The 16,587-nt window shown below is 41.8% G+C and overlaps 1 protein-coding gene across 1 annotated transcript in view; it reads left to right on the top strand.

Moving 5' to 3' along the window:
* Nucleotides 1–16,587, top strand: part of PLA2G15 (phospholipase A2 group XV) — a 41,060-nt gene that overhangs the window by 10,674 nt on the left and 13,799 nt on the right. The window contains exon 2 of the mRNA XM_027846341.1: nt 12,177–12,333. Coding sequence (XP_027702142.1) covers nt 12,177–12,333 — 157 coding nt within the window. The remainder of the gene's footprint in view (nt 1–12,176; nt 12,334–16,587) is intronic.

Here is a 16,587-nt window from a genome sequence, read left to right as displayed (position 1 = left end):
GAGAGAGAGAGAGAGAGAGAGAAATGTGGAGGCCCTTAGATACTCTACTTCAAGTATTTTATAGAGGAGAATGGCCTATAGAAGTTAAACAACTTACCAATACCAAAGTTTAGGAGCAGAGTTGGAGTTCATCTGACTCCAATGTCAGTGCCCTTTTACATTCGCTTTTATAAGATTTTGAGTTCTGGATTTTTCTGCCTCCCTTCCTCTCCTCCACCCTCCCTAAGACAGCAAGCAATCCAATAGGTTATACACATACAATCATTAATCATATTTCCCCAGTAGTCAGTCATAGTTGATCATTGCACAATGGTGCTGTTACTGTGTGCAGTGTTCTCCTGGTTCTGCTCACTTCACTTAGCATGAGTTCATGTAAGGCTTTCCATGTTTTTTTGCAATTGGCCTGCTCATCATTTCTTTTTTTTTTTTTAAATTTAAAATTTTTTTTTATTAATTTATTTTGATTTATCAACAATCACTTCCATAAGCTTTTGAGTTTTAAATTTTTCTCCCTCTCCCTCCCCACCTCCTTCCCCAAGATGGCACACAATCTGATATAGGCTATACATTTACATTCCTATTAAACATATTTTCACATTAGTGATGTTGTAAGGAAGAATTAGAACCAATAGGAGGAACCACAAGAAAGAGAAAACAAAACAAACAGAAGAAAAAAAATAGCAAATAGTATGCTTCGATCTGCATTCAAACTCCATAGTTCTTTCTTTGGATGTGGCTAGCATTTTCCATCATGAGACCTTTGGAGATATCTTAGATCCTTGCATTCCTGAGAAGGGCTAAGTCTATCAATATTTGTCATCGCACAACATGGCTGTTACTGTGTGCAATGTTCTCCTGGTTCTGCGCATTTCACTCAGCATCAGTCCATACAAGGCTTTTCAGGTTTTTCTGAAGTCTGACTGCTCATCATTTCTTATAGCACAATAGTATTCCATTACATTCATATACCACAACTTGTTCAGCCATTTCCCAATTGATGGGCATCCTCTCAATTTCCAATTCTTTACCTCCACAAAAAGAGCTGCTATGAATGTTTTTGTATGTGTGGGTCCTTTTCCCGTTTGTATGATCTCTTTGGGATACAGCCCTAGAAGTGGTATTGCTGGGTCAAAGGGTATGTGCATTTTTGTAGCCCTTTGAGCATGATTCCAAATTGCTCTCCAAAATGGTTGGATCATTTCACAACTCCACCAACAATGCATTAGTGTTCCAGTTTTCCCACATCTTCTCCAACATTTATCATTGTCTTGTTTTGTCATGTTGGCCAGTCTGATAGGTGTGATGTGTTACCTCCAAGTTGTTTTGATTTGCATTTCTCATCATTTCTTATACCATAATAGTACTCCATTACATTCGTGTAACCCCACTTGTTCAACTATTTTCCAATTGACAGGCATCCCCTCAATTTCCAATTCTTTGCCACCACAAAAAGAGCTGCTATAAACATTTTTGTATATGTGGATCCTTTTCTCTTTTTTGTGATCTGTTTGGGATACAGCCCTAGAAGTGGTATTGCTGGATCAAAGGGTATGCAGAGTTTTGTAGCCCTTTAGGCATAATTTCACATTGTTCTCCAGAAAGATTGGATTAGTTCACAACTCCACCAGCAATGCTTTAATGTCCCAATTTTCCCACATCCTCTCCAACATTTATCATTTTTCTTTTCTGTTATATTTGGTAATCAGATTGTGAGGTAGTACCTCAGAGTTGTTTTGATTTGCATTTCTCTAATCAATAGTGATTTGAAATATTTTTTCATATGACTATAGATAGCTTTAATTTCTTCATCTGAAAACTGCCTGTTCATATCCTTTGGCCATTTATCAATTAGGGAATGACTTGTATTCTTATAAATTAGTTAAGTGCCCTTCTTAAGGGAAATTTAGTAATTATGCTGCCTTTTGGAGACAGAAGTCCCTGAACCATCAACCAGTAGATTATCCTAATTTGTGTTCAAGGCTGGGTTTCCATGCTTCTAGAAATAAAAAGAAGTAAAAACACGCACATGATTCAGCCATTGGTGAATTTACAGACTTGGAAAACTGGACATTATATCCCTGAAAATATAACCAAAAATATGCAGCAGTTTTTTATAATGTTGTTGTTCAGTCATTTCAGTCATGTCTTACTCTTTCTGACCTCATTTGGGATTTTCTTAGCAAAGATACTAGAGTAGTTTGTCATTTTTTTCTCCAGCTTATTTTACAGATGAGGAAAATGAGGCAAATAGGGTTGAATGACTTGCCCAGGGTCACACAGCTAGTAACTGTTTGAGGCTGGATTTGAACAGGTATTCCTGACTCCAGGCCTGGTGCCCTGTCCACTGAGACACCTAGCTGCCCCAGTCAAGGATGTCCAGGGTCTGAAGATGGATTCTTGTTTGAGGAGGCTGGTGTCACTAGATTGCAGAGAACTGAAGTAAGTAAAGTGTAAGAAGACTGCAAAGAAGAAATGGGGGGTGGGTTATGAAAGGTCCATCGTGATTTTATATTTTACCCTGGTGGCAATAGGTGAACCACTGGAACTTAATGAGTCAGGGTTGGGGGACTTCTACTTGAGGAAGATCACTTTTCTAGCCTCGTAGAGGCTGGACTTTAGTGGGGAGAGACCTAACAGCAGCCTATTGCAATAGTTTAGGTATGAGGTGATGAGGGCCTGCACCCTGGTGGTGGCAGTGCTAGAGGAGAGAAGGGAGCATATTGGAAAGATGTTATAAAGGTAGAAGAGATTGATTGGATATGGGGTGGGGGGGCAGGGGAAAGAGACTGAGTGAGTAGAATGTTGAGAATGACATCTAGGATCTGAGCCTGGTTAACTGGGAAGAAACTAAAATGAGTGGAGGGCTTGGGGAGAAAAATAGTGAGTTTACTTTTGGATATGGTGCATTTAAGATGACTGGGATAATCAGTTTAAGATGTCTAATATGCACATTGGAAGTCAACAGGGAGTTGTTAGGGCTGGACAGAGCTCTAAGAATCATCTGCATGGAGATGATAATTGAATCCCCGGGAGCTGATGAGATCACCAAGAGGAAGAAGAGAAGGGAGCCCAGGACAGAGCCTTGGGAGACAGTGAGTGGGCATGACCTGGAAGAAAATCCAAGAAAAGTGACTGAGAAGGAGCAGAAACCTAGAGAGTGAGTGACAGTGTCACACCCCAGAGAGAGGTCAAAAACGATGAAGACTGAGGAAATGCCATTAGATTTGATAATTAAGAGATGTTAGTAAGTTTAGAGAGAGCAGTTTCAGTTGAAGCTACACTACAAAGTTAAGAGAATGAGAGAAAATGAAATGGAGACACCAATTATAGAAGGGCTCTTCAAGAAAAAAACTTAGTTGTAAGAAAAAAGAGAGAGATTGGATAAGAGAATAAGGGAGATATGGGTGTGTTTGGTGGTAGGGAAGGAGCCAGTAGACAGGGAGAGATTGAAGATAAGTGAGAGTGGCAGTGTGTTGGAGCAGAAGGGATGAAATGAGATGGCTTGTAGGCACCTCTTCGTGTGAGATGGGGTGAAGGAAGAGATGGTGTCAGGAGGCATCTCAGTGATGGGAGATGAAGAGAGGAGAAAAGGGAGTACATGATGAATGGTTTTAGTTTTTCAGTAAAACATGAGGCAAGATGAGCTGAGATGGGAAGTGGGGGAGCCATGGAGAGGTTTGAGGAAGGGTCAGAAGGTTTTGGAAGAGCTACTGTGGAGAGCAGAATAGGAAGTTGATAAGGGAGGTAAAGTAGGATTGCCTAGGAGCAGTGAGGGTCCAGTTGAGGTTGATCTACTACAAACTTATATTACTTAGTCAGAATCATTGGGAATTATAAAGGAGGAAACAGGATGGAAAGGGATCACTTGGGTGGATAGGATAGAGGAGTTTGGCTTGGCAAGGAGCAGGGCCAACTTATTATGTGAGCCAGGTGAAGGAGGAGATAGTGGCAGAAGGCATCTGAGTGATAGATGAAGAGGAGGGGAGAATGGAGAGCTCGCTGGCCCAAATGGGCTTAGTTTTTTCAGTAAAATAGAGGTAAGGTTCTCAGCTGAGAGAGTGGAAGAAGGGGGAACCATAGGAGATTTGAGAAGGGGTGAAAAGATTTATAAAAGCCATTGTGAATGAGAAAGTGAGTCATTTACAGACATGTCAAAGAATTGTCTTGCTGCAGTGAGGGCCCAGTTGAGATTATGTAACTTAAGTTTGTAATAATAGATCCCATCAGCACAGTTTCATGATTTTCTCCAGCTTCGTTTAATAATTGAGGATCAATCTCTGTGTGCCTTAGTATGAAGGTAGGAGTTGGGGAGGAGAGAGACTGTGAGGCAGACATTGATTTCCTTGAGGAAAGAAGGGGTGAGTTCTGAATGTTGTTGGACTTTCAGAAGCCACCTGAATCTTGACTGGGTGATAAATATGGATGGAATGAACCTCAAAGGATAGAGGATGCTGAGCAGTGTGGTAGGGGAAGAGCCTGGAAGGGAAAAAGGTGGGGAGCAAGCAGTAACTACACACACACACACACACACACACACACACTCACACACAGTTATAAAGTACTTTACAAATATCTCATTTGATCCTTACAACAACTTTGGAAGGTAAATGTTATTATTATACCCATTTTACAGTTGGGGAAACTGAAACCAACAGGTTTAAGTCACTTGCCCAGGGTCACAACAGCTGTTAAGTGTCTGAAACTAGCTTTGAACTTCGGTCATCCTGCACCATGAAAAGCACTCTGTCCACTGCATCACCTAGCAGGCTGCCTCAGAAGAGGCAGGATCTTAGTGAGTGGAGAATGAAGAAGATGGGGGGCCCAAGAAAGTTTAAATATTAGTTTGTTTCAAGTGGTAGGGGAGTTTTAGGGGGGAATTGGAGAGAGGTAGAAATAAGGGAGCAGTCGATTGGAGGAACCCCATATAAACAATGGAAACCAAAGCCCACATCAGAATCACTGGGGTGGCGAGGGTATGATGAGATCCAAGTATGGTAATCATTGCAGAATGATTTCAGGTAGGGTAACATTGCCTGTGGATGTTCAGTGGCGCCAGTGGAGTTGTGCCAGGGCACCAGATTCATGTAGCTGCAAAAGGGGTGGGGAGCAAACAGTGCTTTGACAAGGGTTAGGCTGTTCTGGAGTTGTAGGTTGCTTATGAGGGTGCCTGGAGTGAGGTGAAATGGCTGCTCCGAAACACTAGGAAGCACCCTTCACCAGCCTTTGATGAGAATGTTTTCACTAGTCTCTCTCTTGAGTTTTAATCCCATATCACCAATTACCTATTAGACATTTCAAAGTGGATGTGCCACAAACATCTTAAACTCAAAATGTCCCAAACTGAATTAACCTTTCTTCCCTATGATAGGTCCAATATTTTTGACCTTGGACAAGTAAGTCATTTTTACCCCTCTCTGGCCTCAGCATTCTCCCTATTTCCTGTCAAATGAAAAAATCTTCCAACTCAAATTTTATGACCTTACATCCCATATGAAGATGATCTTTGATCAGTAAAAATGATAGCTGATATGTAATGTGCTTTAATGTTTGTAAAGTGTTTTTCAAGTTGGTTTCTACAACCATTTGAGTATACAGATATGCCCATTTTATAGATGAGGTAAAAAAAAAAAAGTGAAAATTTCTGGCTCGTGAGTGGGCTGTAGTGCTCCTAGAAGGCTTTATGGAAGAGATAGGATTTGCATGGGCTTAGGAGGCTAGGTAGAATTCAGGTGGGTGGCGAATGGAAATGTAATGGAAGTATTATTCTACACTAGGAGTTCTTTTCTATTTTTTTAAGTGACTTGCCCAGGGCCACACAGCTAGTAAGTGTTGGAGACCAGATTTGAACTCAGGTCCTCCTGACTCCAGGGCTGGTGCTCTATCCACTGCACCACCTAGCTGTCCCTACACCAGTAGTTCTTGACCTTGTTTGTGTCATGGACCACTTTTGCAACAGTCTGTAGAGGATTCTACTTATTTTACTCTGCAGGATGGTAAGCCTCAGGGACCATTGTCCATTATGTGGCAAAGAAGATGGCACACTCCAAGGTAACTTAAGATTTCTTTGGTTAAGTGTAGTGATGGATTAAGGCAGACTAAATCCAAGAATGTGTTAAGTCATAATTGCTGGCTACTGTAGAGCCACGGCTTGTCATTTCTCACTCTTGTCCATCACATCTAGTATACTTTGGCATAGATGGCTCCAGATTGTGCAAAGCAGCCAGCTTGGTCTGGGCAGAGCCGGGTGAGTTAGCACCTTCCTGTCTGACTTGTTAGCTCATTTGGCTCAATTTTAGGAGCAGTGTGTTTATACAATTAGCTTTGTTCTCTTTCTCAATGACAGAGCACAGTCTTAGACCAAGGCCACCACCTCACCAAATGTCTGCAGTTAGTCTGTGGAGGTGGGGTAAAGATGGAGGGTAGAGGGATGGGATTAGTAAACCTGTCCTCATGTCCTTGGACAGAATAGCTCTATCTCTGTTACTTACTGTCTGTGTGATAACTTCTGTATCTTGATATTCCCTCCAACTTTTTTTTGGGGGGTGAGGCAATTGGGGTTAAGTGACTTGCCCGGAGTCACACAACTAGTGAGTGTTATGTTTCTGAGGCCAGATTTGAACTTGCATCCTCCTGACTCCAGGGCCAATGCTCTATTCACTGCACCACTTAGCTGCCCCATCCTTCCACCTTTAAAATGAGGGATCGTTTAAAAATTTTTTTATTTCAGTACAAGTGGTCACTTTGTAATCATATGTATTTTATTCATATGAATTTTAAAAACATGGTTCTGAGAAGGGGTCCACAGGCTTCTCCAGACTTCCAAAGATGTCCAGGACACAAAAAAATGGTTATGAGCCCTTTCAGCTCCAAATGTAATTAACTCAGAGTGTCCATTGCAGTGGTGAGAGAACAAGAGTCCTGGGGGCCCAATTTCTGAGTGTACCTACTTGCTAGGGTAGAGACAGCTTGACTCAGTCGTCTATTAAAGACTATTACAGAGTGGTAATCATCAGAAGTCTATTTCTGGCCGAGAAATAGAGTGGTTGTTCAATGGAATAGATTAGGTACACAATGCACAGTAGTAAATGACAGTGACATAGTATTTGGTAGAAACTAGGCATAGACCAACATCTCACACTGTTAAGGTCAAAATGGGTACATGATTTAGACATAAAAGGTGATGTCATAAGCAAATTATAGAGGAACATGGAAAATACAAGCTTTCAGATCTGTGGATAAAGAAAATTTATGACCAAACAATAAAGAATATCACAGGAAGCTAAATGGATCATTTACATTACATTAAATTAAAACTGTTTTGCACAAACAAAACCAATGCAGCCAAGATTACAAGGAAAGCAGGACACTGGGAAAAAATTTTTTACAGAAAGTTTCTTTGATAAAGACCTCATTTCTCAAATATGTAGCATTTCGGGAGAAGATAAAAGAGAAATTGCAAAGGAGTCTTGTGCTAGAGCAGCTAGGAGGCACGTGGGTAAGAGTCAGGAATACTTGAATGTGAATCCTGCCTCAGATATGTAATAGCTGTTTGTTGTCATTCACATCCAACTCCATGACTGTCATTTCCTTCTCCAGCTCAGATGAGAAATTGGCAAACAGGATTAAGTGACTTGCCCAGGGTCACACAGCTGGTAAGTGCCTGAGGTCAGATTTAGAATCAGGAAGATGAGTCTTCCTGACTTCAGTTCCTGCACTCTATCCATTGTGCCACCTAGCTGCCCAGTAGTTGTTTGACCCCTGAGTAAATCATTTAAAGTTGCTCAGCCTTAGTTTCCTCATTTGTAAAATGAGGGTAATAACAGCACCTACCTCCCAGAGTTGTTTTCAGGATCAAATGAGATAACATTCTTTGCATACTTTTAAAAATGCTGTATAACTGCTAGATTATTAAATATAGTAAATTATTTTTAGCTAAGTGAGGAGAGAGGGAAGCAAAGTATAGTAGAATGGAAAGAACCCAGGAATCCATGGGCAGCTGCTCTGGACCTTTGTTCATTTGTAAAGTAGGAATGATCACTTGGCCCAACCTGATGGGTAGGGCTGTTGAGAAAATCAAATGAAATAGTGTTATCCTACCTTCATTTTTAGGTACTTTCTATAACACTTCCTATACACAAGCCTATGGCACGTTCCTGGGCAGGTGTTAACTTCTGCCTCTCAGTTTCCTCATCTCTAAATTCAGGATAAATGATTTGTTGAAGACTCCCTGAATCATATAAAGGCCTGCTCTAGGACTGGGTAGGACCTAGGTGGTTCTTTTGACTCCAGTTTTTGCCCTTTCTTCACAAACTGACTCTGTCTAGAAATGGTATTGAAATGCTTTGTTTCCTTCTCAAATCAGGCAGACTGAAGTTCCTGTTTCTAGCTGTCGGTTTTGCTCCACCTTCATGGGCAAGGCTGTCTCTTGAAGGCCTTTTGACCTGCTTAAGGCTAGGAAATTGTATTTTTGGCACTATTCTGGCCCTTTGGGGAAGCTGGAGGAGAGCCCTTCATGTGCGGGTTTGGACAAGTCAGGTTTAATGCCGGGAGGCAGCTCCTCCTCCCTCCTCTTAGGTAGACCTGCCAAGGGGGTTGATTTGCACATTCACAAACTCGTGATCAGTGTGTATGTAAGGTTTTTGGGTGTTGAGAAACACAAGCTCAGGAATCTTTCACAGACACTGATTAAAAGAAGCTAACCTTTCCCCCTTGGTTTGTAATGAGTAATGGACTCATTACCCATTGGCTAGAGAGGCTTTTGCCTCAATAGCTTTTTCACAGTGACCTTGGGCATATCGCCTAATCTTTTGGCCTCTGTTTTTCCATTTGCACAATGGGGTGGCTAGGGTTGGATGTATGGCCAAATCAGCTAGATGAGCCTTTTCCCTTATTAAATATTGTGTTGATGCTTTTCTCTTTTTGTTACTTATTTCCCAATGGCTGCCATCAACCACAAACCCCGTCTTGTAACAGGTGTAGTTAAAAAAAAAAAGATCAACACATTAGTCATGTCTGAAAACACATGTGTCCCCTTCTGCCTTGGCCAAGAGGGAGGAGGCTTCTTTTTGCCACTAGTTCTGTGGATTTATGTTTGGTCACTGCCCCGATTAGAGTGCCAGGTGATCTCTCAAGGGACTTTCATGACATTGAATATCGAATCTCCTAGGCATTGGGGGCACGTCCCTTTGGTGATGGGGATTCTCTATTGGAAGTTGGCCGGACTTTGTCTCAGGGAGGCAGATGGAGACATCCAAAGCTCCCTCTCCTGTCCTTTGTTTTCTTTGTTGCTATGAGAAGCTTCTGGCTGGGGCTTATCCAGAAAGGCTTGTGAAAAGGCTTCAGTTAACAAAAGAATTAAGGTCCCAGACTTGGAACCCAAACCCAGGCCATCAGACTCCAAATAAATCATGTAAGGAGCAGTGAAGGGAATAAGCCCTGTACCAGGCATTGTGTGCTAAGTGCTTTGTTATATCTCATTGATTGATAGGTGAGGTTAAGTGACTTACCCAGGTTCATACTGCTAGGATGTGTGAAACTGAATTTGAACTCAGGCCTTCCTTACTCCAGGACTGCTCTATCTGCTTAACCTCTTAGATCCTTAGCTTTCTCATTGGCAAAATGACTAAATGTATTCAGCTGAGTCATTAGTTTCTAATATTTTTGTCCCTGGTTTTAGCTTTTAAAATTTTTATCTTTTTTTTTTATCGGTTTTTGTTTTTAAAGCAGTCTTGTTTCCATCTGGCTGCCTGTTTTGGGATGTATTTGGAAATAACACATCAGCAAAACTAACCATTACAGACCAGGGTCAGATAGGTACATTCTGTATTCTACTTGTACAGTCCCCACCTGTGCACTGAAGAGGGGACGATGGTGCTGCATTTTCTTTTCTGTTTTATGGTGCTATGCTTGGTCATCAATGGACTAAGTGTTCACTTTCATGTCATTTGTTGTTTTTTTTCCAGCAACATTGTTGTGTATCTTGTTTTCCAGTCAATCAATATAAATTAAGTGTCTGCTATTTGCCTGGCACTGTGTTAAGGGCTAGGGCTACAAAAAGAGGCAAAAGAGAGCCCCTGCCCTCAAGGAGCTTATCATCTAATGAAGGAGACAACATTCGAACAAATAGTACAAAGCTAGCTATGGACAGGATAAATAGGAAATAATTAGCAGAGGGAAGGCACTGGAGTTAAGAGGAGTTTGGGAAGGCTTCCTGTAGAAGGTGGGATTTTAGTTGGGACTTAAAGGAAGCCAGGTACGGCAGGAGTCACTCTGCATTTGTCATGCAAGCTAAAGACCCTCTTTTACATTAAAAAAGACATGACAACAAAAAGCTATGATTCTGTAACTCTTAAATGACTTGCCATGTTGTTAATTGCAAAATCTAGATACATTTGAAAATAGTTTAGTCTACAGAAGGTACGTTTGCCTATCATAGTGAGTCATCTTTATATTTTGCTAGTTTTTGATAAAGATTACAATTACTGTAATTGGTGCATTTGGGTTCCTAAGCCCTTGCAAGAAGAGGATCGCTGGCCGAGATGATTTCTTAGGCTTTAGGTTCTGTTATCCTCTAAGTGAGCTTTTAGTAAGAGATTTTTATTTACCAGCTTCTTCATTACTCATAACCTTAAGTGTCCGAAGTTAAGAGCTTGGGTATTTTGCATTAGTGTAGTGCTTTGCTTGGTTTGAACTTTAAAATGTATTCTCTTCCTTTAAAGTTGACACCTGGCTCTGGGGGGAAAAGCAGGGGATGAGGGCTTGGCACCTGCAAAGCACAGCAAGCCTGTCTTTTCCATGAGTCTCTTAGGGCCTTGTCCGGGGCTGGCTGTATGTGAATTACAATTACTCTGACTTTGGAAGACAGAGAGAAAGGTGATTTTGGGGTATCACCTGGGAGTAAGCAAGTTATTTCTGGGAAAGGTGACTCTTCCCAGAAGTACAGGACTGCACTGATAGAGCTTGGCATGGCTGATAAACACGGAGTCTGCTAGCTTTGGGGAAACCTCGTACCCTAGTGGTGTTTGTCCAAAAGGGGCCTGGACTGTAATTAGGTTGGGCTTGTGATTGCCTGGCATTCCATGGCACGTTGAAGGAGGCCTAGTAAAAGGTTGACTGCTTTTTTTCTTGCTCTCTATTCACAGAATGATATAGTAGAACCCTAGGCTAGGAGCCAGATTAGGTGGGGTCTTCTCTAAGTCTGCCTCTTCAAGTTGTCATTCCAGACAAGTTAATAGAAAGAAACCTTGAGGGGAAGTCGCCAGCCATTGAACTGTCAAGTATGTTCCCCCAGATCGCTGTCTCGCCAGGAAGTGTGAGAGGCAAGGCTGGGTCATCTGTGGTGCTACTGTTGGAGATGGAATTCTGGCCTCTTGCCCATGGCTATAGCTAGCCTTCACCACCCCATAGTCTCATTTACCAGAGAACATCTGCTTGAAGAAAGAGTGAGGTGGCTGCTGTTTCTAGAGTAAATCAGATAGTTTGATAACTGCAGCCTTCAAGAATATATGGGAATAGTTATCCGATGGGGAACCAGCACATGGTGAACACTAGGGTAGTGGAAGGATTCTTGCCAGTCAAGAGGCACTACTTGACCTTTTTTTTTTGATCTTACAAGGTAGCATGTGCTGATCCATCCTAGGCTGCTGGCTCCTGCCTTTGATAGATAATTTTGGGCTAGTCTTTAGTTCAGTCATCCATAAAACTAGGGAGTTGGGCTAGATAAGGTCTAAGTTAGTCCTTTAAGTATTTATGCTCTGTGATCTTTGTTTATGAAGGTCTGCTGGGCAGTATTTAATGATAAGGACATTAGATTTGGTGTCAGAAGGACCTAGGTTCACATCTTGCCTCTATGAGCTGTGTGTAAGTCACTTTTCCTCTCTGAACCACAGTATTTCCTCATCTGTAAAATGAGAGGAGGATCCATTATAGCTCTACATCCTGATTGCAGTGTCTTCTCCTGCCTTTGGGTTTTGTCTCATAATATTGAAGTGACAAGCATCTTAGGTAAACCGTGGCCTGGGAGGAGAGTTCAGTTAATCAGGCACTCTGAAACTACAGAGGGCATTTCAGTAATTCTTGCATTTGGTTCCATTGACCAGTGTCCTAATGGTACATGATTCCTGGAACCATTCTGCTGTTACTAGGCATCTCACACTGTGCCTTTTTCTTTTTTGCAGTACCTGGTGACTTGGGAAACCAGCTGGAAGCCAAGTTAGACAAACCTACAGTAGTCCATTACCTTTGCTCCAAGAAGACGGACAGTTATTTTACCCTGTGGTTGAATTTAGAGCTACTCCTTCCTGTCATCATCGACTGTTGGATTGATAACATCAGGTGGGCCTCGTTCAAACCTTTGGCAGGCACAGTGGACGGGCTAATTACTTCAGGAGCCAGCTTCCTTAGGGAACAACCCCCTGATTCTGTTAAGGAAACCTCTATTCCGAGGCTCTTCTTCAGCCTTTGCTAATCCCGTACTAGAGCAAACAAGGTAGGGGCAGGGTGACTCCAGATGGGCACCATGGACAGCTTGCTCTGAGCTTTCTTTCCTTCCTCCTTCCCTCCCCTTGTGGAGTTTGGCTTTGGGAATTCTTTCTTTCTTTCAAATTTCTATCCTGAATTTAACTAATACCAAGTAAGGTGAACATTTCCGTATTCAAAGCAGAACAAAAAATTAGAATCGTACATGAATTGACTTTGGGGTTTTCAAATTGTTGTTGTGCGGACCTCAGTTTCTTACAGAATGGTATCCTTAAAGGGGATTCAGGTATGCCAGATGTAAAGGTGCTCCCCCTCCCCCACCCACACTCTAGCCCTGCGTCACAAGGGGAGGGACTTCCGATTTCCCCGGAGGGCTTGATGTTCCTGCACAGAAGTCCCCAGTGAAATATCTCATTTTGGAAGTGGTGGTGCTATCTGATGCAATCCGTAGTCTCAGAAGGCAAAATTACTCTAAGCCTCCTCTTCATTTAGTACAAGGACACGGGAGAAAATGTCACTGTCTTTGCCTGTGAGGAGCTTAGATGGATAGACTATGTTTGCAGGTAAGGGTCCCTTGAGATGTTGATAGAGTCACATGCTTGGGACTTAAAGCTGCCTTTCTCTCTGATACTAGAGAGAAAAGGGCTTATCAGATGAACGTCACCCATGCCTTAGGTTCTAGGGGTCTAGTCAAAGGACTAAAAAATTTTCTTAGCCTTTTCCCTCCATTCCTGCCAAATGTGATATCTACAGATGATAGCATAGGCCTGGGAACACATTTATGCACAAGCTTTGCTCACTGATTATAGGTGTGGCACCAATGACCTGACCTCGCTGTGGCAGGATATGGGCAGCTTTTGAAATTCTTTTAGCCTCACTGCCTCAGTGGTAGTTTTTTGTTAATGGCTGTTGGGAATTAAATTTTAATGAGTTCTAAGCCATTTTTAGGAATAAAAATACTTCTTCTTCATGGCCTTAAAAAAAAAGTGATAATCTTTTATGTTCTAAGGTGCCTTCCACCACAACAACCTACTTTCTATATGAATGATCTTTCCAGGCCTTCAAGCACTTCTGTTGCAGCCAAGGGGAAGGAGAATATATAGAATTTAGTGTCAGAGAACTGGATTCTAGTCACCCTTCCTGGCTGTGTAGTAATAGGCAAGTCACTTATTAGCCCATCTGAGCCCCAGTATCTTTGCCTGCAAAATGGGAATAGTATTTGAATAATCAGTGTCAGAATTTTCATAGCCTTTCAAGTAGAAACTTGCATGACATTGTACTGAGATCATATGAGTTTGTTTCTTTCTTCAGGGGCAAGGGTAGGGGATATCTTGTTAGTTAACTTTGGATCTGAGCTTCAAGACTCACTGTATAGTGAAGTCTAAGGACAACGAACATTCTCTTCTTCACCTCCATCCCCCAACTACTCCTTTCCCACCGGTCCAGCATGGATGGTGTTACTTGTTTTCTGGTTCTGTAATTCTGCCAAAATGCATCACTTGCCTCTGGAACTCACACACTTGCAGCTTGGGACTAATGATGTTTCTCCCTTTCATGGCCATCAGTTTTGGTTTCTTCTCAGTAAAAACACAGGGCCACAAGGTACTTGTCAATACCTGACATTTTGTTGGAATGCTGGAGTTTCTCCCAGTACTCTGCTGGGATCAGTTCCAACAACTGTGGTCCTTTATCTGGGCTGAATCCTTCCACCAGGGATGGCCTTGTATGGAAGGTGATAAAGAGCCTATATTAGATTAGGGCAGTTCCCTAAGCATCCCTCGGAGGTGTCAGTAACAGTCAAAAAACAAAGAAAGCTTGAATGAATAATGATAATTTGTCTGTAAATGAGGGTGTAGGACTGGAAAAATCTTTTGAGTCACTTCAAGTCTGTCATCCTGGGAACTGATAAAACCTTAAACTCAGTGGCACTTCACACTTGTCACAGACATCTTCAGTTAATCTTCAGGTTGAGTTGTGAAGTAGGCAAGGTAGATATTAGAATCACTGGCTCACAGAGCTAGAAAGGACTTTGGAGATAATAGACTTCATTCATTTATTTGACAGATGAGAAACTGGGACCCATAGTATGGAGGTAACTTGCTCTAGGTCATAGAAAATTAGTGGCAGAGACAGGGAATGTTGTGCTTGAAACCCCAGTCATTGGAAGGAGGAGCAGCATCTGCATTGTCCCTTGAAGGAGAGAGGCCTTCCGATGGAGATGGGGAAGAGGGAGAAGGGCAGTCCATTCCAAACTTGGGGCATGGCATGAGCCAAGGTACAAAAGTGGCAGCAGGGGACCCTATGACAGTGGGGGATGGGGAACAGTTTTGCTGGAATGTAAAATGTAAGAAAGATTAATGGGACAAAGTTGGGAGGGTGGATTGTATTCCTAAGGCCTTCACACATGTTCTACTTGTGCAGAAGTGTTTGGTGGCACAGGTGGTTTCTAGGCAGCGGGTCTCTTTATTGTGGCATTTGGTTTATGTTAGTTGCACTTCCTTAAAGAAATGCTGAAAGTTGGTTTGTTTTTTTTTAATCCATTTCCCATTTCAACATGGACAGCTTATTTAGGTCGATCAGTCCTTGATGGTTTGTCATAGCCTTCTTTCATTTTTATTTTTTCTACTTTGGTATTGGTTTTGATCTTTGTTATAACACGTCAGTGGTCTAACTATAAATAGACACATTACTGAAAATGAGATTATTTTACATTTAAATGGCCAACAGTTAAGTTAATGTTTATAGACAGCTTAAATACTAGATTTCACAGCACCCTCTGCCACTGTCACTTGAGACTGAGGGCCATTTTGTGTTTTTCTTGGTTTCTCCTGGGTTTCTGTGGCCAAAAGAACCATCAAATACAGGCAGCCCACTTCACTTTCTTTTCTAATTACAAGCCTCCTAGATTTCTCTGCATCCATTCCGTTAAATTTATAATTATTTCATAATATTATACTGGTGTGTACAGGAGGACTAGCACCTCTGGTGTGAGGGCTTGCCCAGCTCTTTTTAAGACTGCTCGTCTACCTTTGGTGTCTACCTGATTCACCCAACTCTCACCTGCAGCTCCAAGAAGTTACAGCACACACAGTGGGCACACCATGGTAAACAGTCTTCAGCAGATAGGCTAAACTAGGTTGAGAGTAACTGTCAGGCCTCAAACTTGTTGGTGAGGTAGGGGGATATCTACCCCAAGTGCCTGAAGACTTTCCCTGGCTGAATGAGCAGATGAGAATGATTTGTTCCAATGGCCATGAAGGTAGTTGAAGCAGGTGCTGTGGAGCACTGAGAGCTGGGTCAGACATGGAAGATGCCGAAGTTATCCACTTCATTCCAGGCCATCGCCAGTCATCTTGACTTCTGTGAAGCTGAGGCTTCAAGTCCGCCTCACTTAAATCCAACTCATGCACAGTTCATTACGTCACCCATGATGTCATTGGTCTTCTTCAACAAGGGACAGTCAACAGCAATATTATACTACATTCATATACCATAAGTTATTCAGCCATTCCCCAAATGATGCAGGCCTACCTTGTTTCTAGTTCTTAGCTGTAACAAAAAGCACTGCCATAAATATTTTAGTACATATGGGTTCTTGCTCTCTTTGATATCTCAGGGGTATAGGTATAATAAGGGCATTGCTGGATCAGAGGTATGCTCAGTTTAGCGTAGTTCTGTGTTGCCGTCCATAATGATTAGGCCAATTCATTGCTCCCCAGCAGTTCATTAGTGTGCCTCTTCTCCTAATAATCAGATTCCTTTAGTGTCATCTTGGTCAATCTAACATATGTGAGATGGAATCTCAGTTGTTCAATTTGCATTTGTTATTGTTAATTATATTTGTAATTAGCATTATAATTAGTAACTAGTAATTTGAAACATTTTTCATATGGTTGTTGATAGCCTGGATTTCTTCTTCAGAACTGCCTGTTCATATTCTTTGTCCATTCATATATTGGGGAATAACTCTTGTGCTTGTATTTTTTTTTTCTTTTTTAAAATGAGTTTTTACTGATAGTCTTTTTTTTTTACATTATCATAGTTTCCCCTAGTATCCTTCCCTTTCCAGAGAACCATCCCATGTAACAAATAGTAGTTTTTAAAGATCAA

This window comes from Vombatus ursinus, unplaced genomic scaffold (assembly GCF_900497805.2).
Source record: "Vombatus ursinus unplaced genomic scaffold, bare-nosed wombat genome assembly UNPS02005286.1, whole genome shotgun sequence".
In the NCBI taxonomy this organism is placed as follows: Eukaryota; Metazoa; Chordata; class Mammalia; order Diprotodontia; family Vombatidae; genus Vombatus; species Vombatus ursinus.
This window is presented reverse-complemented; position numbering and strand designations above follow the sequence as displayed.